The sequence below is a fragment of the Mugil cephalus genome, chromosome 6 (assembly GCF_022458985.1).
Source record: "Mugil cephalus isolate CIBA_MC_2020 chromosome 6, CIBA_Mcephalus_1.1, whole genome shotgun sequence".
NCBI lineage: Eukaryota > Metazoa > Chordata > Actinopteri > Mugiliformes > Mugilidae > Mugil > Mugil cephalus.
The window spans coordinates 2,695,177-2,709,624 of record NC_061775.1 but is presented as its reverse complement, the minus strand read 5'-3'; the positions used below and the strand labels follow the sequence as shown (position 1 = coordinate 2,709,624).

The 14,448-nt window shown below is 41.7% G+C and overlaps 1 protein-coding gene across 5 annotated transcripts in view; it reads right to left on the bottom strand.

Annotated features, from left to right (window-relative positions):
- obscna (obscurin, cytoskeletal calmodulin and titin-interacting RhoGEF a) overlaps positions 1 to 12,636 on the bottom strand; it is a 37,482-nt gene extending 24,846 nt beyond the window's left edge. For 4 of the 5 annotated variants that reach the window (XM_047587208.1, XM_047587211.1, XM_047587210.1 and 1 more), the window contains exons 1-28: positions 12,442 to 12,636; positions 11,978 to 12,069; positions 11,604 to 11,688; positions 11,239 to 11,505; positions 10,667 to 10,828; positions 10,463 to 10,567; positions 10,024 to 10,290; positions 9,498 to 9,767; positions 8,880 to 9,146; positions 8,534 to 8,797; positions 8,150 to 8,416; positions 7,650 to 7,919; positions 7,230 to 7,496; positions 6,529 to 6,795; positions 6,009 to 6,281; positions 5,672 to 5,935; positions 5,285 to 5,551; positions 4,891 to 5,157; positions 4,530 to 4,799; positions 3,995 to 4,261; positions 3,592 to 3,867; positions 3,179 to 3,445; positions 2,188 to 2,454; positions 1,680 to 1,946; positions 1,311 to 1,577; positions 898 to 1,164; positions 472 to 738; positions 1 to 267 (exon numbers count right to left, since the gene is read on the bottom strand). In XM_047587208.1, the coding sequence (XP_047443164.1) occupies positions 1 to 267; positions 472 to 738; positions 898 to 1,164; positions 1,311 to 1,577; positions 1,680 to 1,946; positions 2,188 to 2,454; positions 3,179 to 3,445; positions 3,592 to 3,867; positions 3,995 to 4,261; positions 4,530 to 4,799; positions 4,891 to 5,157; positions 5,285 to 5,551; positions 5,672 to 5,935; positions 6,009 to 6,281; positions 6,529 to 6,795; positions 7,230 to 7,496; positions 7,650 to 7,919; positions 8,150 to 8,416; positions 8,534 to 8,797; positions 8,880 to 9,146; positions 9,498 to 9,767; positions 10,024 to 10,290; positions 10,463 to 10,567; positions 10,667 to 10,828; positions 11,239 to 11,505; positions 11,604 to 11,643 (6,466 nt within the window). In that variant the 5' untranslated portion in view covers positions 11,644 to 11,688; positions 11,978 to 12,069; positions 12,442 to 12,636. Of the gene's footprint in view, positions 268 to 471; positions 739 to 897; positions 1,165 to 1,310; positions 1,578 to 1,679; positions 1,947 to 2,187; positions 2,455 to 3,178; positions 3,446 to 3,591; positions 3,868 to 3,994; positions 4,262 to 4,529; positions 4,800 to 4,890; positions 5,158 to 5,284; positions 5,552 to 5,671; positions 5,936 to 6,008; positions 6,282 to 6,528; positions 6,796 to 7,229; positions 7,497 to 7,649; positions 7,920 to 8,149; positions 8,417 to 8,533; positions 8,798 to 8,879; positions 9,147 to 9,497; positions 9,768 to 10,023; positions 10,291 to 10,462; positions 10,568 to 10,666; positions 10,829 to 11,238; positions 11,506 to 11,603; positions 11,689 to 11,977; positions 12,070 to 12,423 lie in introns of all 5 variants that reach the window. The other variant, XM_047587209.1, reaches the window with a different exon arrangement.
- Between the last annotated feature and the right edge of the window lie 1,812 nt (positions 12,637 to 14,448).

The window sequence follows — 14,448 nt, the reverse complement described above, 5'->3', positions numbered from 1 at the left end:
CTCTGACGTTCACTTCAGCTGTTGTCTTCTGTTCCCCAAAGATGCAGCTATACTCTCCAACATCCTCTGGCTGGATGTTTCTGATGGTCATCTCAGCTATCGTCCCTTTCAGTGACATCTGATATCTTCCTCCATGATAGAGCTGGTCCTCTGCCTTCCACCACTGCACGGGCACCCCGGCCTTAGACAGTTCACAGCGCAGGGACACGTTTCCTCCTTCAGGGACCTCTTGGTTCTTCAGACCCATTTTAAATGTGAGGGGAATAGCTGTAGATGCAGTGTGACACATTATCATCAATCAAGTGAACACACATGGCACAATAGAAATAACGTAAATAAAGTAATAAAATTTCCGAATAAGGATATTTTAACAGGTTATACAAAGTTTAATGTTCTTATGATCCTGCTTTCCATAATTTAAGCAGAAATTGAATGCACATCTATATGCTCACATTTACAGTCTCCCCTTACGTGTAATTGTGACATTGGCTGTGGTCTTGGCATCTCCGTAGGTGCAGCTGTAGAGGCCGCTGTCCTCCATTTGAGTGTTTTTGATGGTCAACTCCATGATGCCGTTTCGATTTTTAATCTGGTACTTGAAATTATTCTTCAGCAGCTCGTTTCCTTTTCTCCACTCAGCAGCAACGCCGGGCTTAGACAGCTCGCAGCTCAGCGTCACACTGTTCTCCTCCTCCACCTGCTGGTTCCTTAACTTTGTCTTGAACGTGACGGGTGGAGCTGCAAGGGGAAAGAACAAGGTTAATTTTATTGGTTCACTGATGTTATTTTGTCGTATTACTGTGAATTCTTTCATGTTCCGTTCCATCAAATGAGTGCCAGTTTTTTTGAGCTTAGATATTTCAGAATCAGGTTTTAAGTCTAGGATCTATAAATAACCTTTAACTGTGAGCTCAGCAGTAGACTGGCTATCTTTAGTCTTGCAGGTGTATTTTCCAGCATCATTCTCCTCCACGTTATTGATGATCAGTTTAGTAAAGCGTCCCTCCTGTTTTATCTCATATTTGTATCCGGGCTTCAGGATGACTCTGCCTTTTCTCCAGTCGACTGGAGCTCCAGGTTTTGAGAGCTCACAGCAGAAAACTCCACTGTCTCCTTCCTTCACCTCCAAATTCTCAACCCCTTGCGTAAAAGTTACAGGAAGTGCTGAGAAAAAAGAAAAAAAAAATAACATATTGAGCAAAAAACAGGAGACAGCTCGTTGTTGCTCTTTCTTTATTTACACATTTTGTCCTTTTTTGTATCTCTTAATTATCTGTCATGTCTACCTGGTCCATGTCAGTGAAGCATACCTCTGACTTTGACGTCAGCCGAAGTCTCAACGGTTCCAACTAAACAGCTATACTCTGCAGCATCTGTGAGAGTTAAATTTCCAATGATCAGCTCAGCCATCCGTCCCTCTTGCCTCATTTGATATTTTTCTCCCTCCTTCAAGAGTTGAGCATCTCTCCTCCACTCCACTGGAACTCCTGATTTCGAAAGCTCACAGCGTAATGTCACAAATCCCTCCTCCACAGCTTCCTGGTTCTTCAGCTTTTGCTTGAAAGTCACTGGGATTGCTGAGGAGGGGTGTGCAGAAGCAATAAAAATCCAGAATAATAAGTGTAAATTATTAAAGCAGAATTATTATTTCTCTTTATATAATGTGCAATGTGTCCCACCAGTGATGGTGACAGATGCTGTAGTTTTCACGTCATCACAAACACAGCTGTATGTACCACTGTCCTCAGGGAGGCTTTTTCTGATAAGGAGTGCTAGCACAGAACCATTCTGCTTCATCTGATATTTCTCTCCATTGGTCAACAGGTCATTTCCCTTCTTCCACTGCACAGGGACCCCGGCTTTGGAGAGCTCACAGGAGAGCGTCACGCAATTTCCTTCCTGCACGTGAATATTCTTCAGCTCTTGAAGGAATTTGATGGGACGTTCTAGAAAGAGGCATAAGACAAATGGTCAACTTGAAACAGAAAACATTCTTGTTTGTTTGTTTCTTATTACTTGTAAATTAAGTCAGTACACAATGCTAGTTCAAGTGTCAGACTTAAACTCTATGCAGCAGTACAATTTTTTGTCAAACTGTGATAAGTTGCGTATTCAGGTAGTCATTAAGCACTTTCAAAAACAATGAAATAACAATTTAGGATGTATAATAGTGAAAGCAGCACTTACCATTCACCATGATTTTAGCCGTTGTTCTCTGTTCTCCACATACACAGGTATAATCTCCAGCGTCCTCCAGATTGACTTCTACAATCTTCATCTCCACCTGCAGGTCCTTCTTCCTCATCTGGTATTTGTCTCCATTCTTCAGTAGCTCACCGTCTCTCCTCCACTCCACAGAGGGGGCAGGTTTATTGAGCTCACAGTGCAGAACCACACTGTTGCCCTCTCTTACCTCCTGGTCGACCAGCGGTATCTTGAAACTAGGCAGCAAAGCTGTTAACATCCAAGATGCAAAAGGAAAGTTACATGGACCTGACCATCTCATCACCTTGGAAAATATCACCTAAAAATCTTTAACAAACTTAAATAGTTAAAAAATAAGTCGCACAAGGAGAGTTTTATAAAATCTAAGCACAAAATGAGCACAGATGAAGAACAAGTGGACGTACACTTGGAAGAAGTGTCATGCTCATAATTATTTAGGGTATAAATATGAGTTAAATGGATATCTTCTAGACACTTATAACAGATTATCTAATAATCTGTTATAATCCAGATGATGAAGTTAATCTTCTACTCATCATGATTCTTGCACCAACTAACTGACATGTAATATGGAAAAAAAATACTCTACTACTGATACTACTCCTACAGTTGAGGAAAAATGAGGCGAGGGAAGCTTCAACCAAAACACCCAAATGAGACAGTATTTTTTTTACCCAGCTTTCGAGAAATAATGTACGGTATACATATTACCGTGACAGTAAGACATGAGCAGGGTAAAAAAAAAAAAAAAATGAGATGGGTGACAAACTACATAATGAAGCTAGTGCCAACAGCACAATGTGACTATTTATTGACTATTTTTTTTGGCTGACCTCTTTGGCGTTTGCGCTTTGGTGATTCTGTTGAGTGCATAATACATAAATATTCAGAAAGAAATAAGAAGAAATGTGGTTTGTAAAAGCATAATGATATCAGGAAAGTTTTATTTCACCTTGAACTATGAGCTCAGCAGTTGATTGGCAGTTTTTAGTCTTGCATGTGTATTTGCCGCCATCGCTCTCCTCCACATTGTTGATGATCAGTTTAGTGAGACGTCCCTCCTGTTTCATTTCATATTTCTCTCCGGGCTTCAGGATGACTCTGCCTTTCTTCCATTCCACTGGAGCTCCAGGTTTGGACAGCTCACAGCAGAAAACTCCACTGTCCCCTTCTTTCACCACCATGCGCTGGATCTCCCGTTTAAATGTAACAGGAAGTGCTGTTGTAGGTAGATTATAAAGACACTTATTTTGTGATTGCTATGATAGTCAAGGTTTCGCTGTCTGTGGGTTTTCATCACTCATAAAATTAGTGATGAAAACCCACAGACAGCTGCATCTTCAAATGGATTAACCTCAAACTTACGTTTCACTTTGAGTTCAGCAGTGGTTTTCTCATCTCCTGTGATGCAGCTGTACTTCCCTGCATCTTCTGGTTGGATGTTGGAAATAATCAGCAGAGATATCTTTCCTTCGAGTTTCACCTGGTACTTTCCCCAAGAACCCTCCTCAGAGAGCACCTTGCCCTCTTTTTGCCACTGAACTGGGACTCCTTTCTTTGACAGCTCACATTGTAATGTGACACTGTTTCCTTCTTCAGCTTCCTGGCTCTTCAGGCTCACCTTGAACGTGGCAGGAACCGCTGTGTCAAAGAAATACACATAAAAAGCAGAGCACAGTGTGAAGTCACTTATATGTAATATATGTCAACAAATAAATAATGAGACACTGCTAATTAACTTTACTGTACACATGATACACAGACATACCAACAACTTTTACAGTGGCCTTTGTCCTCTGCTCTCTACACACACAGGTGTAGACGCCGCTGTCCTCTGGTACAGCATCTCTGATGGTCAACTCCAAGACCGAGTCCCTCTGCTTCAACTGGTACTTCTCTCCATTCTCCAGCTGCTCCCCTCCAAGCCGCCACTCCACTGGGACACCTGCTTTAGAGATCTCACAGCACAGTGTGATGTTGTGTCCTTCCTCGACTTGAAGGTTCTTCAGCTTTTGCTTGAAGGTGATTGGAAGAGCTAAAAGGAAAAAAACTGTGTAAGCTTATGACAAAGCACCAGTAGTCAGTGCATTATTGTGCTACATTGCTTTTAAATTAATGCACCCAGTGGTAACTATTCATGTTCATATTGTATCTAAAAGTAAACTAATTAATCCGAACCAAACTTTTATTGGTTTTAAAATTGGATTCTTACAAAAAAAATAAGATATTATGATATCGGTTTGGTTTTTTTGATGACAGATAATACTAGAAACAAATAAAATACTGGGAATAAATGAGTTTACCATTCACTGTTAGAGTAGCAGTGGTCTCTATGTTTCCACAGATGCATGTGTAGATGTCACTGTCATCAGGTGCCACATCAAAGATCTTCAGTTCAATAAGCATATCTCTCTGTCGCATATGATACTTCTCTCCATTCCTGAGGAGTTCATTCCCCCTTCTCCTCCACTCCACAGCATGACCAGGTTTAGACAGCTCACAGCGTAACGTTGCAGTGTTGCCCTCCTCGACCAGCACGTTCCTCAGCTTTTGCTTGAAGGTGACTGGGAGAGCTGAGGAGACACATATGAGATTAGATATAAAATAATGGAAAACCATTGAGGTTTCATTTAAAAACTGACTCATTGTCCCATAAATTCCTACCATTGATTTTGATTGTGGCAGATGTCATCTGATCAGCACACACACAGCTGTATACCCCACTGTCCTCAGGCACAAGCTTCCATATCTGGAGCTCCAAGGTGGTCTCCCTTTTTCTAATCTGGTACTTGAACCCATTCCTCAGCAGTTCATGTTCTTTTCTCCACTCTGCTGGTATCCCAGGTTTGGAAATTTCACATCGCAGGATGACACTGCTACCCTCATCTGCTTGCATGTTCTTCAACTGTTGTATGAAGGTAATGGGAATAGCTGGAAAACAACAGGTAATCTTTCATTTACATGTTGTAAGTTAAATGCTTTTTTGTGGCAAGTGACCACAAGCGTATGTCAGTAAAGCTGTTGCTGATTGTACTTGAAACAAAATAACAAGCTTTACCATGTACTTTGAGGCTTGCTCTTGTGTGGTGGTCTCTGCACTGGCATGTATATTCTCCTGAGTCTTCAGGTGTCAAAGCTTTAATGGTTAGACAGTAAATTGTCTTTCTCTGTTTTATCACATACTTATCTCCAGGTCTAATGCTTTCATAGCCTTTTCTCCAGTGGAACTGTACTCCAGGCAGAGAGTATTCACACGTCAGGGTAACATCTTCTCCTTCTTTAGCCTCCACATTCTTCAGGAGCTGCATGAACTCTGCTGGGATGGCTAAGAAAATAAGGCAAATAGGAGAATCAATTACTCATTATGATCCTTCTCGTCTTTACTTATCTTAGTATGAAGTAAACAATCACTATATGGTAACAGACAATAACTTCCTATTCGTACCTTTGACAGTGACAACAGCCCTAGTTGTAACAGATCCAGCACTGCACTCATACACCCCAGCATCATTGTTGCAAACCTCCCGAAAGGTGAGACGGGCTTCACAGCCAGAACGACTGGCAAAATATCGGGATGAGTTCCACATCAGACAGCCATCTTTGTACCACAGTATGTGGCACGGCTTTGAAGTCACACAGGACAAAATCAAACCACCTCCTTCAATAGCCTCACAGTCCTCCATTGCCTTGATAATGGTGGGACGTCTCTCTGGTAACAGATGTAGCTAGTTCAAGTGACAGGAAAATACACATGAAACCTCACAAGAAGACCAATGACTCACCTCTAACCAAGAGCGAAGCATAGGATCTTTTGTCTCCTGCTGCAAATGAAATAGTCCCAGTGTCTTTTCGGGCAAGCTGTCTAAAAGTGAGGGAGTGGTAGCCTCCTGGATTCATCTGAATCTCGTTGAGCTCATTTGTATAAAGCAGAGTCTCGTCCAGATACCACTTGACTCCGATGTAGTCACTGGGACAAATTCGACACCTGAATGTGACAGTATCACCCTCAAGACACTCCACATCTTCTAATTCATCCAGGATCAACACCCTCTGACCTAAAATGACAAACATCTCATAAACATCATGTGGTAGACATAGCATCATATTGACTTAAGATTTTGGTATAGAATGTTTAACCTTTATTGGTTTACAATACAATCCATCATCTATTCAGATGTCAATGTCTACTTAATGTATATCGGTTTGTGCCTGTTGTAGCAAGTTTAATGGCCCTTGTCCAATATAAAAGAACACACACAATCCACAATGAAGCAAATCTACACATTCACTGCACAGTCTCACCCTGCACTGTCAGCTGAGCCCGACTCTGCATGGTACCAACATCACATGTGTAAATATCCGTGTCTGATTTCTCCAGACAGGTGATGGTCAGGGACAGCACCACGCTCTTCTGCCTGATGACATACTTCCTACCAGACCTCAGCTCCACCATGCCCTTCAGCCAGATCACACGCTTGGCCGGTCGCCTGGTCTCACACTCCAGGATCACCTTACCCTTCTCCTCCGCTCGAGTGTCTCTCAACTCCCTTGCAAATGTGTGCTGAAGCTCTGAAACAAATAGTGAAGTTCAGAAAATTACAGAATAAGTCCCTCATTTAAACAGGTCAGTTAAAAACCATTACTTACAAATTGCAATACATTAGTAGTAATACTAAGTAATACTTACATTACTATTAATTATTTTTGGGGCTAGATTAACTATTTTTTAAATGATTTAATAACCATCTTTCTGAGACTGAATCAAATAAGTTACATGAATCAAAATGCTCTTGATGTCTGAATAGGTGACCCACAAGGGTCTATTCTTGGTCATTGTTTATTGATCTTACACAGCATTAGGTCTACACATTACAATTCACGCTAATAGCACAGCACTACAATGTCTACATTTCAGATATCACATCTGAATAAGCTTCAATTATATGAAGTATTAACTAATAATATAAAGTATTAAGAAAAAAATAACATCTGATTAAATCTACCTCTGATCTCCAGCTTGGCACGAGAGGCAACACCTTCGGCCTGGCAGCAATACTCTCCAGAGTCTCTGATGGTGGCATTCTTGATTACCAGTCGTGCCAGGTTCTTCACCACACTCATCTCATACTTAGGACTCTGCCTGATCAGATGCCCATTTTTCTGCCAACGGATGGTGGCTTCTGGTTTGGTGATTTCACAGCTCAGCTCTGCATCCTCACCAGGCACTGCGTTCACATTCAACAGGTCCCTGAAGATGTGCACTGGCTTCTCTGAAAGATAGAAAATTGCACATTGTTTCTAATTCTCTTGCTAATACACCTTTAAATTTTAAAAGCTTAAAAGAACAGATACGTAAAGACATTTTATGTGAGAATAAATTTATCAAATGGTCCATGCCTACCTGAGAGAAATAACAATTTTACCTTTAACAAAGAGCATGGTCCTACAGCTTAGGTCTTTTACTGAGAAGACCACATCTCCAGCATCAGTAAGGATAGCATCTCTAATGGTCAACTTATATATGTGGCCGTTGTTGATAACCTGAATACGGCCATTGGTAACCACCACCTGGCCATTGATGGTCCAGGAAGGCTCATCATTGAGATCATGTGAAAGATGGCACTCAAAAGTGCAGCTTTCGCCCTCTAGAACGGAAGTCGTCTTCATACGCTGAACAATAGTAATGTGCAAGTCTGTAAATAAACATAACAGCTATATTATAATAAATGTGTTTCTCAAAGCCTTATGCATTTCATATTAGGATGTGATGACATATCAAAGCATCAGGATGCCATTAATGAGTGAGAAAAAAAATTTATTCCCCTGAGAATAGTTAAATACATTAGTACGTGTGTATTAATAGACTTATATATGTATAATGCTGGAATCAAAGCTACCTGCTATACTTTTTTCTGCAACTCACCATGTACTGTAACTTTAGCTTTGGTCTGACTGGTGCCCAGGTCGCAAGTGTATTGTCCAGCATCATCCTTACTCAGTGAATGGACAATCAGTGCCATGGACTTCCCAAACTGGAGCAGCTCATGCTTATCACTGGCTGTCAGGACTATACCATCCTTCCTCCAGACAGGAGTGACAGTCTCTTTGGAAATTTCACACTGTAGACAAATCTGCCCTTGCTCCTCTCCGACTACATCCTCCAGAGACCTCAGGAATACTGCTGGGCGCTCTGGAGGCACACAACAGCATAATTTTGTTCATGATATTCATGTTTCTCAGAAATAAACAGAAAATCAAACATCACAAAAACTGCTTATCATGCCCTTCAGTTATTCGCATAGCTGACCTTTGACCTTTAAGGTGGTTGTCTCAGTAAGAAGGCCTGCTTTGAAGGTGAGCCTGCTTTCCTGTGGCCGCAGTTTCTTCATCATGAGGCTGTGCATGGTGCCCATATGCTGGATCTTATTGATGGCGTTGGAATAGATGCGGATATTGTTGAGGACCCATTCCACATCAGCAACCACATAGTTGAGTTCACATGTGAATCTGGCAATGCCATCCTCCTCGATTTCTACTGGCTCGAGGTTTTTGACCAATTTCAGTGTTCGCACTGCAATCCAAAGACACAGTAAATTATTAAAAGAAGCTTAAAGGTGCAGTGCAGTAATGTTAGTTTGTTTGAAATCACCTACCTTCTACTTTAACATGGGCTGTGCTCTGTGCACCTCCAGCCATGCAACGGTATTGGCCTGCATCCATCCCTGTCAATCCATGAATGATCAGCTCAGCTCGCTTTCCTTGTCTCTTCATGCTGTATTTGTTCGAGGTCTTCACTGCTGTACGCCCTTTAAACCACCGCACTACCCGGGGCGAGGGGACAAACTCACAGCTCAGAGTCACAGAGCTGTTCTCCTTTGCCTCCACATCATCCAGATGGTGGAGCAGCTGAAGAGGTCGCTCTGGAGGCAAGTGATATATGAACACCATGACGTGTGTGTAAAAGATAAACACACTGAAATTTTATTTCACATCATACAGTTTTTGGACATAGAAATACTCTATGGTATGTACCCTGCAGTGTCTATCAGTTTAACCTTCATCCTACTGAATTAAATGCAATGATAAGTGATGGTTACAGTAGGCTAGCTGCCATGTGAAACATCATATTGTAAAGCTGCACTGAAACTGTTGGTACCATTGCCTTTTACATCATCACACATTATTTCATTGCTTAAGCTTTAGCATAAAATGGCAACTTCAGATCGGTTGGCCCATGACTTCCGTTACCTACTGGGGTCTGTGAAACTCACCTTTCACAGTAAGCTGGGCAGTAGAACGACTCTTTCCAGCCAAAAAGACCACAGGGCCTGACATGGAGCTTTCTGTGGAGGTGAGACATAGACTGTGGAGGGTGCCCTCCCTGTCAATGTTCACTGCTGTGCATGGCTCCAGAACCTCACCGTTCAAGGTCCATTTCGGTGGCCTCCCTGATTTCAGGCTAGTCTCCACTTGGAATAGCGCAGGCTCTGGCTCCATCACCTCCACTGATTTCATCCCCCGCACTATGCTGATAGCCTGCTCTGCATGCACAGCCACAATACATATTATCACTATTGCACAACCTCTGACTCAGAACATTAGAGAGCAATTTCTGACTACATCATTGACACCTTAGAATCACAAATGATAAGTGATACTTGACATTAAGTAAAAAAACTTAAAAGGCGCGTTAACTAAAAGGTCAATTGAAGAGTGGGCTCATGAATGTGTGACATTTTGAAGAGCATAAACCCTGCATTGTGACTGTTATGACTGCTCTGACCATAAGCATCTCACCCTCCACCAGAAGCTGACAAGATGTTTTGTCATCTCCTGCATCACATGTATAGGTGTCTTCATCTGACGAGCAGACGTCATCAATGGTCAACTGCCTGTAGATATCTTGGCTGATTAGTTGGTACTTCTTACTGGGCAGGAGCTCCTTCCTGTTCTTGTACCACCTGGCCTGAGCATTAGGACGTGATACCTGGCACTCCAGCAGACCTCTGTGGCGATACATGGCTATCTTGACCCTCAGAGGACGAACTATTTGAACTGGGAGCTCTAAAGAAGGGAAGACCAAACTTTACTATTTAAGTCATGAAATTGTGTCCAGGGTTAATTTATTATAGCCTTACATAACCATAACTTGCATTTAAGATTTCTTGACTTGAGTGAGCCCTAGCTAAACATTATATTGCTTCATGTCTGATGAGTTAAGAGTCTGATGGCTCACCTTTTACTGTGAGTGTTGCATAAGATGAGACACGCTCTGCAGTGAATCTGATTCCTCCTGCATGTTCTGGTCTGACTGACTTGAAGAATAGTATGTGAGTTTGGCCTGAAGTCAAATTTAGAACACACATTAGTATTAAATATTGACAATACAACACAAGCACCAATAAATAAAAAGTTATGGTTAAAATACTCAATCTTGTACCCTGGTGTCTGATCTTGATGCTGTCCCCGGGACGGATCCGGCAGTCATCTCTATACCACCGGCCATCCACATCCACCTGGTTGACCTCACAAACGAAGTTCACAGGCTGACGCTCAATCGTGTCAACATCCTCCAGCTCTTTAACAATGTGGATGTCCCTAGCTGGCAGAAAATACCCAAATTATGACTTCACACTTCATGAGTGAGTTTTGTAATTCATTCACTCATTGTTCCTCTCATTGTTCCAAGCGCAGATTGTACCAGATTGTTCAGCTGTTTGACTGGGAACAAAAGAACTAAAGCGGTACTATTACCGATGCATCTCAATCAGGAACATTTTGATGGTTTATACCTCCTGTCTGCTAAGGGAAATCACTCCGCCTCACATATTACTGCTGGTTGTTACTGTTCAAACTAATACATCATTAAAAACGTATTTTCTGCCACAGTGTTTTGAACTATTAACTTATAAAGAAGAGCATCAGATAAGAATGTGTGTATGGACCTCGATTTGTCATATTCATGCCTGGTCAACTGTGACCCAATTAATTCAGTCTAATGTATTACCTTACCTTTGACGCTGAGCCGGCCTGAGGTCTGAATGCCATTAGCTTCAAAGGAGAATAAACCGGCATCTCCCAAAGACACTCTGTTCAGTTTGAGGGAATGTTTCTTCCCATGTGTGCTGATGCGACAGTTGGGCTTGGACTTAAGTTGCAAACCATCCCTGGTCCACACACCCTCTATGTAAGCCAGGTTCAGAGTCACCTCAAAGCAGCAACTCTCACACTCAGACACCTCCACATCCTCCAAGCCTTTCAGCACCTGCAGACGGTTTTCTAGTACCAGAAACCCACACACAGCATTAGACATGTAGATGTTGCACAGCGCAAGTAGAACACTGAGAGGTATGTTGGTTTGTGAGAATAAAACTTACTTGCAGCTGCTACTATTCCTCCAGATGTATTGTCTCCCATGTTCTCTGCTCTTATTTCAGGGTAATTAAGAACTATTTGACTGAGCTGCAACCACAGTGAAACATTACAAAACTTGACGTGATTTGTCTTGCCATAATGTGTCTGTCAAATAATTTAGCTAATTTGTGCAATTCACATGTGAAATACTTTTGGAAACAGTTGCATTTCACATGCAAAACAAATTCCTCTCTGGCTAATAATGGTATAAACTACCACTTCCAAAATGGCAACAAGACTGGCCTATCAAAATGGACACACATGGTATCACTCTCTCATCCCTGTGATGGCATGCCAGCCCCCCTCAGTAATGAAGAGCATTAGAAATCTCTGTCACCTCACTTAGTTGAGCTCAGCACCACCAATATAGATTCTGCTGTGATTCCACCTCCATCAGACTGCATGCGTTGATCACAGAAGAAGATGAAGCTTTGAAAGATAAACAAGAGGACGCATGAAAACTACCATTTAAAGAAGAACTTGAAACCCTTCCAGCAGGGTCAATCTGCTTCATGGCATCTACTCAAATGGCATTTCAAGATGCGTCACACAAAAATATCAACAACTTTGCAAACAATTGCCTAGATTATATGTAGATGCCTCAACAAAATCAAAACAGCTGATTGTAAAAGTAGTCATGTGTTTAGGCTAAGAAAAAATACATATCTGATGTGATTTACAATGTTCATCTGGGATTTTCTGTTGGGTTCTAATAAAGTATCCAAATAAAAAATGAAGTAACTGGATATTTTACCAAAATTAAACAGGAACATATCAGCTCACCTGGAGTGATGCACCTACCCTCAATTGAAACAGGTGTTTTCCAGAAAGAATAGATCCTCCCATACCCTCGTGTTTATACAAAAAAGAGAGCACCTTCACCTGAAAATAAAACATCCACAAGGCAATAGATTGTCCGACTCTGGTCTTGTTTCTCACAAAGCCTTTGCAATTAACAGCAAACGTTTAGCCAGAGGAGAGTATGTCCAGATTCGCTTGCTGCATCTCAATCCCCAAAGAGGACAGTCTATAGTGCTTTCTCTTTTTTCCATTCTGTGATGGAGCGTAGTGCTGAACAGCTGACATATTTCGCCCCCACATACTAACCTCCAAAATAGCCTTCTGTCAGTACAACGGCGAAGATAGGTTTGGCTTTAATGGCGCGGGGCAACTCGTGTTCAGCATCAATGGAACCACCAAAAACGATCAAAATGTATACAACAGGCTTAGTGACTTTGATGGTTTTCCAGTGATTGACAAGCTCAGAGAAATATCCTTGAAGACATCTCAGTGAATGTAAAGTACATGCACACTACCAGCCAAACATGTGAACACATCTACTCATATAATTCGCTGAGAAAATGTGTCCAGGCTTTTGACTGGTCATGTGTTTGAATACTGTTACCTTTACATAAGAACATAGGTTCTCAGACATTTCTAATGAAGCAGAGCACTGTATGTGCTATAGATCTGTATAGTTTTCTCACGTGCTCTTTACATTATTGACCCACATCTGTCACTGTCCTAAAGTTCAGGTTAGAGAGATCAAAGTCTCTGAAACTTCACAGGGAGTTTCCACCACTGCCACAGTTGAAAGGCCTTGAAAGATTAAGCGATATGAAGCTCCCATTTCACTAGGTCATCACTACTGAGTACAGACATGAAAGCCCCTATGCATGTTGCCTTGCACAGATTAGCACAAACTGTCTTTCAACTATCTACATTCCCTTGTGAACCATTACTTATACCAGAGGAAGCAATAAGTTGGTCTGCACACCCAAACAACTTAAACAATTGCTCAGTAAAAGTAAAAACAATAAGAAAATGTTAAAAGTAACATTCATCATTCTACAAAGAGTTAATACTAACTTACATTTTTCTAGCTTCTCCAACCTAAGGCCAAGATGTTTCATCAACGTTACTGGTTAAACAATAATAATAGATGGATTTACGTTTGTGGGGTTCTCCTCAAAGTCGGCACGTACAGCATTCTGTACACATCAATTTGACAGACAGCTCCATGTGCCACTGAGCACTCTTAACTCCTGTGAAACTCTATCAACAGGGTAATCTCTGCGCCGGGAACAAAAACAACTTGTCGTCACAGAGAGAAGACTGGTGGGCCAAAGACATCAGTGCCATTTTACAGATCTCCAGCAATATTCATTATAAAACCACTCCAACCGCTTTAGTGGAGATTTTTGAGAAGGAAATTCATCAGTTTAGATGCACAGAAATGGATTCTTTGGTATTTTCGGAAACTGTGAGGATAAAATGTCCTGTGACAATGAAGACGGCCAACAGGATGTCTTGAAATGTGGACCGTGTGTGTAGCTTCCTATTGACAGTGCACACACTCTAAAAATACAGTAATGTTTAAGGGACCCAGGCAATGTGAGGATCTGTTGAGTGAATTTTAGAACTTGACAAAACAGCTGAACACTCCGCCTAAGCCTCTGGATCCATGTTTAGAAACACTCCCCCTCCCTTGTTTCACATTTCCTCTGATCCAGACACTCCACATCTGACATGGAGCATACTGAAGGAATATGCTGTAGAAATGTTCAGCACCAATGTGCACCTTAAAGCCATTTTGTTCAGGTGCTGTTTGTGACACCATAATTCGATTGTGTATTCTTTGCCAGAAATCTGCCCCACTTACGTTCATGACCATTTGTCACTGCCAGGCAGCCATAGCCATACGGTAAAACCACACTGGATGCCCTTGACAGAAGCAAAGGAAACAGACAGTCTTGGCATGTCTAATTACAGGGAGACCTTCTGTTTGATAACTATAGCTAGGAGTCA